We start from the raw sequence: 6,172 nt of genomic DNA on the forward strand, positions 1-6,172 counted from the left end.
CCCCGATAAAGCAGAAGAGAAGGCCCATGGCAGAAGCAAAACACACCTTCGTAAAAGACGAGGTAACAAAGCTTTTGAACATAGGCTCTATCCGGGAGGTAAAGTACCCGGACTGGCTAGCTAACGTAGTAGTGGTGCCGAAGAAAGGTAATAAATTTTGAATGTGTGTTGATTATAAGGATCTAAACAAAGCGTGCCCGAAGGATTCATTTTCGTTGCCTTACATCGATAGAATGATCGATGCAACGGTCGGGCATGAGATGTTAAGTTTTCTCGATGCCTACTCCGGGTATAACCAAATTCGGATGCACCCGGAGGATCAAGACAAAACATCCTTTATTACCCGATATGGGACTTACTGTTATAATGTCATGCCTTTTGGACTAAAAAATGTCGGTGCAACTTACAAACGCCTAGTTAATGCGATGTTCGAAGAACAAATAGGGAAAACAATAGAAGTTTATATTGACGACATGGTGGTCAAGTCCCTGGAAATAGAGGACCATTTAAAACATTTGTAGGAAACCTTCGATGTACTCCGCAAGCATAACATGAAGCTCAACCCGGAAAAATGTGCCTTCGGTGTCCGGTCTGGCAAATTATTGGGTTTCATGGTGTCAAACCGGGGGATTGAAATCAACCTGTACAAGATCAAGGCCATCGAGGACATCGAGGTAGTGAATAACATCAAAGGAGTGCAGAGGCTCACCGGAAGGATAGCGGCGTTGAGTCGCTTCATATCGAGGTCCTCGGATAAGAGTCATCGTTTCTTCTCCTTACTGAGGAAGAAGAACGATTTCATTTGGACACCGGAGTGTCAAAGAGCTTTACAAGAATTAAAGCGATACTTGTCCAGCCCACCGCTGTTGCACACACCAAAACCGGTCGAGCAGTTTTTTCTCTACCTTGCTGTCTCCGAGGTAGCGGTAAGTGGCGTTTTGGTTCGAGAAGAATCAGGTACGCAATTCCCAATTTATTATGTAAGTAAAACTTTGGGGGTTGCGGAGACCCATTATCCGCACTTGGAAAAATTGGCATTGGCATTGGTAAGTGCTTCTAGAAAACTCAAGCCCTACTTCCAATGCCATTCGATATGTGTAGTGACTACTTACCCCCTAAAAAACATCATGCATAAACCGGAATTATCGGGTAGACTAACTAAGTGGGCCGTAGAAATTAGCGGATATGATATCGAATACAAACCTCGAACGACCATCAAGTCCCAGATCTTGGCCGATTTTGTGGCGGATTTCACCCCGGCTATGGTCCCCGAGGTTGAGAAAGAACTTCTGCTAACCTCGGGGAAAGCCTCGGGTATTTGGTCGCTACATACGGACGGAGCCTCGAAACTCAAAGGTTCCGGGCTAGGAATCGTCCTTAGAACCCCGGCCGGGGATGCCGTTCGACAATCCATTAGAACTATTAAATTGACTAACAATGAAACCGAGTATGAGGCTATGATTGCAGGTTTGGGGTTAGCCCGGAGTATGGGGGCCGAGATAATCGAGGCGAAGTGCGATTCGCTCTTGGTCGTAAACCAGGAGAACGACGTTTTCGAGGTCAAGGACTAACGGATGCAGAGGTATCTGGAAAAAATCCAAGTGATACTACACCGATTTAAAGAATGGACCATACAGCATGTACCGAGGGAGCAGAACAGTGAAGCCGATGCATTGGCCAATTTGGGATCCTCGATCGAAGGGGAAGAAATCAACCCCGGGACTATGGTACACTTAATGAATGCGGCGATAGAAAACGGACATGCCAAAATAAACACAATGGGTTTAACTTGGGATTGGCGCAACAAGTACATCGATTACTTGCGTGAGGGAAAGCTCCCGAACGACCCAAAAGAATCACAGTCATTAAGGACGAAAGTTGCGCGTTTCTGCTTGGTAGACAGCCAATTGTATCAACGGTCTTTCTTCGGACCCCTGGCCAAGTGTTTGGGTCCCGGAGAAACGGAATATGTGATGAGAGAGGTGCACGAAGGAACCTGCGGCAACCACTCCGGTGCTGAAGCTCTGGTTCAGAAGATTATCAGGGCCGGTTATTATTGGAACCGGATGGAGGAAGACTCAAAGAATTTTGTCCGGAAATGTGACGGGTGTCAGAGACATGCACCGATGATTCATCAGCCCGGGGAGTTGCTACATTCGGTGGTGTCACTGTGGCCTTTCATGAAGTGGGGAATGGACATTGTTGGTCCATTGCCATGGGCACCAGGTAAAGCCCGATTTATTTTGCTTATGACTGACTATTTCTCCAAATGGGTTGAAGCACAGGCCTTTGAAAAAATTAGAGAAAAAGAGGTCATTGACTTCATATGGGGACCACGTCATCTGTCATTTCGGCATCCCTGCCGAGATAACTTGTGATAACGGTCCCCATTTTGTGGGCGGCAAAGTCAAAGATTTCCTCGAAAGGTTGAAGATCAAGAAAATTGTATCAACTCCATATCACCCATGTGCGAACGGACATGCGGAATCCACGAACAAAACAATAATCCAAAAGCTGAGGAAAAGACTCGAAGCATCAAAGCATCACTAGAGGGAAATATTACCGGAGGTATTGTGGGCTTACAAAACCACATCAAAATCTAGCACGAGGGAAACTCCTTTCTCGTTGGTCTACGGGGCCGAAGCCCTTATTCCCGTAGAAGTTGGTGAACTGACTCTCCGGTTCAGCTATACCATTGAGGAGTCAAACGAGGAGGCCATGGCCGTAAAACTCGACCTCACGGATGAACTCCACGAAAACGCGTTGGTCCGTATTGCAGCCCAAAAACAGAGAATGGAAAGGTACTACAATCGGAAAGCCAATTTTCGACATTTCCAAGTTGGGGACTTGGTGCCTCGGAAAGTTACCTTGAACACCAAGAATCCCAACGAAGGAAAACTGGGTCCGAACTGGGAAGGACCGTACAAGATAACCGAGATAACGGGCAAAGGATCGTACCAGTTAGAATCTATGGACGGGCAACGGTTACGTAATAACTGGAATGTGGTTCATCTGAAAAGATACTACTGCTAAGGTATGGACTCCCCGTGTTTTTCATTTAACCTTTCTCTTTTGCAGGAGGTCAAGTACTGGATAAAGTTAGAATCTAGGTCTGAAAACACGTGTTGCACTCTTTTCCTTAGTACGGTTTTGTCCCAAAATGGGTTTTCCGACAAGGTTATTAATGAGGCAACAAGTACAACGTGTTACTCGACGAAGATAAGGGTAAACGCCCGGAAACTCGGGGCCGCACCCTACGAATAGGGACTTAATAGCGCTTACCCGATCTTGCAGCTCGGATAAGCGCTGGGGGACTATTATACCCACTTCGAAGTTTACCCCGGTTAGCGAAAATCGGAGGAGCCCAACAAAACAAAATCGGACCTATAATATTAGGTTTCGATGTAAGGACCAAACGATCAGAATGAATCGTGTCCACGCAATATTTTCTACGGCAAAACCAAGAACCGGACCTTCTGTATTAGGTTTCGATGTAAGGACCAAACGATCAGAATGAATCGTGTCCATTTAGTATTTGCTACGGTAAAGGCAGAAGGAAAAATTCATTCTCATGTATATAAATACTTGCAATGCAAAAATTATCGAAAGATTGGATAACGATATCTCGAATGCCTTCCTGTTAAAACACTTTACCTCGATGATTATCGAGTATTTCGGCATTACTTCATTCATATACCCTATTCCGGGCACTACGGTCGAAATTTGACAAAGGCAACGAGGTCGTAGTGAACCGAGCCAAAATCATTAATCCCACAAACGGGGACTTTTATATCAAAATTTAGCTAAGGCTGAGATTCAGGTGTCCGAAAAATACTGACCCTAAAAATGCTCGTCGTGATTCGGAGACGTCCGAATTCACAAAAGCATAAGATAAGTCCCACGGGCAAAAACTCCATAAAATTCCCGGACAAAATGTACCGGATGAAGAGAAAAGCCGATATTTAGGCACAGCCAGAAATAATGACTCCTTAAAACGGACCGACAATTCGGGCAGAAGTCATAACGAACATTCAAACAAAGTAAAGAAAAATGCATGTTCTATTTATACAAAAGATGTTACATCGAAGACTCCTACAAAGGCAAAAAATAAAAGGCTAAGTACAGGCCCTAATCTATCCATTATGGTTGGATTCGGAGTGTTCGGACACTGTCCGCTCGGAGTCGTCGGAGTCAGCCCCGAGGGCAGCCTTAGCCTCTTCTTCGACCCTTTTAGCCTCGAGTATTAGGGCCGGAAGATCCGCAAAGCCATGCTCGACTTGCTCAAGGGTGATCCTTCGAGACTTCCACTTTTCATACTCAGCAGTAATAGTGGCATGAGCCTCGGCGGCCTCCACGCTCTTTAGAGCTTCTTCCAAATCGGCCTCGGCCTGGGCCAGCTTTGCCGCCAGAACATCCCGAGCCTCTTCGAGGACATTTAGCATTTGGGTGGCTGACTCGAGATCGACCTTGAGAGTGTCATTAGCATCAACCGTCTCTTCGAGCTCGGTTTTTAGATCAGCACATATCTGGGCCCTCTTCTCCGCCTTCTTCTCAAACACCCTCATACGGTCTTTATACCGGCCACTTTCAGATGCGAGCAACCGATGCCTCTCAGCCATGCTTATAGCTACAGACTTGACAGAGTCCAGCTCCTCCCGGAGTTGAGAGATGGTGGTTTCGAGCTCACCAAGCTTTGAAGAAAGACGAGTGTTATCTCGGCTAAGGCTGATCTTGTCCGCTTCGAGACTCCGGTTATATTCAACCATCTCGGCCAGCTCACCCTTTAATCGACGGTTTTCAGCCTTTGTTGCATCGAGCTAGGGTTGGAGGTTGGAAAGAGTAACTGCTCGGTTCAGCTCATCCTCCTTCACCCGCAGAAGGTGCTGAAATTTCTCCATCTCTCGGCCTTGGGCATCCAGTTGGCCCTTAATCTCTTCCACCTCTTTCTGAGCACGGACAAAGGCTTCATTGACAAGCACCACACTCTGCAAATGAAGTCAAAAACTTGAATAAACGAGATTAAAATTCTCAATGAAATTATGCAAAGATGGCTAATATACTTACTCGATTGCTCGCGTGCATACCCTCGTTAATGAGGTGCTGCCAGGGGACTCCATTCATCTTTCGTTTGTTCGAGTCCGAGACAAGGGGCCTCAGGTAGCTTTCCACACCCACCGGGCGAGAAAGAAAACTGCAATCCTCGGGAACGGTGATCACAGCCGATCTTGTCCTCCTCGGTTCCACACTAGGGGCCGGAAAGGTGCGGACCAAGATATCCCTAGCACCGGACTCGATGGTCCGACTAGCCGTCCTCATGGCTCGAGGGATCGGGAGATATCCGAAATCAGCAGCTTCACCGGTAGCAGGAGGGGTGTCTGAAAACATGTCTTCAAACTCATCCGATCTTGAAGCCGGGGCTGGAGAACTCGGAAGGACTTCAGCAGCTTCGGCAAAGGCAGGGAGCCCCGAAGTTGCAGCAGCCTCATGGTCGGGCATCGGATGAACATCAATGGGGACTTCGGTCTCCGGGACCGGCTCAGTCCTTTGACCAGCTTTGGCAGCGGTTGCCTCCCCAGGTCTTGTCCTTTGCAGAGGTGCCTCTTCGGAAGAAATATCGCCTGAAGTATCAATGAATTCAATCGACCTTAGAGGAGTCGGGTAATGAATTTCTTCCTCACCTGTGTATAATGCCGGAGCTGAAGGTCCTTCCCCAGCTGAAGGAGGTGGTGAAACGGTAATGCCCCCCTCCAGAATTGAAGCCATGGAAGGGGCAACACTAATCCTCCAAACGAGGAGCTCGGGCTCTACTTCATCCCTTAAAGTCCTAACGACACTCCTCGCCCTTTTCTTCGGTTTCTGCCCTTTGTCCGAGGGCCTTTTTCTCTTGGCGGCGGCAGCAAAGATACGAGATGCACCCGCTGAATCAAACTCGGGTACCGACGTTGCGGGCTCAGCTGCTGACTCCGGCCTTGGATCCACCGAGCCCTTAGGTAAACCTGAAAATCGAAGATGGTACAGAAAGGTAGAAGATGCAATGAATACGGATAGAAGCAAAGTATTACCATGGTTCTGGGAAACCTATCGACCACGTGACAGGTGTCCCCACGTCTGATCGTCGTGGGCATGTTGGCTGAGGAGAGCAGTAACCCATTCGTTGAGATCCCGGACGACC

At 47.6% G+C, this 6,172-nt stretch overlaps 1 protein-coding gene across 1 annotated transcript; it reads right to left on the reverse strand.

Annotated features, from left to right (window-relative positions):
* Positions 1-4,965: 4,965 nt before the first annotated feature.
* LOC132637708 (uncharacterized) lies at positions 4,966-5,763 on the reverse strand. The gene is made up of 2 exons (XM_060354760.1): positions 5,286-5,763; positions 4,966-4,985 (listed from the first exon to the last, which is right to left on the reverse strand). Exons 1-2 carry the CDS (start codon positions 5,761-5,763, stop codon positions 4,966-4,968), a joined length of 498 nt encoding a protein of 165 aa, XP_060210743.1.
* Between the last annotated feature and the right edge of the window lie 409 nt (positions 5,764-6,172).

Source organism: Lycium barbarum, chromosome 4, assembly GCF_019175385.1.
Source record: "Lycium barbarum isolate Lr01 chromosome 4, ASM1917538v2, whole genome shotgun sequence".
NCBI classification, from domain to species: domain Eukaryota; kingdom Viridiplantae; phylum Streptophyta; class Magnoliopsida; order Solanales; family Solanaceae; genus Lycium; species Lycium barbarum.

Bases quoted from the DNA above. Each gene is read 5' to 3' on its own strand.
- LOC132637708 (XM_060354760.1), bottom strand. From the start codon at position 5,763: ATGGCTTCAATTCTGGAGGGGGGCATTACCGTTTCACCACCTCCTTCA. The intron at 4,986-5,285 runs GTGCTAGGGATA...CTTCATTTGCAG, and splicing joins TAGTCGGACCATCGAGTCCG to AGTGTGGTGCTTGTCAATGA.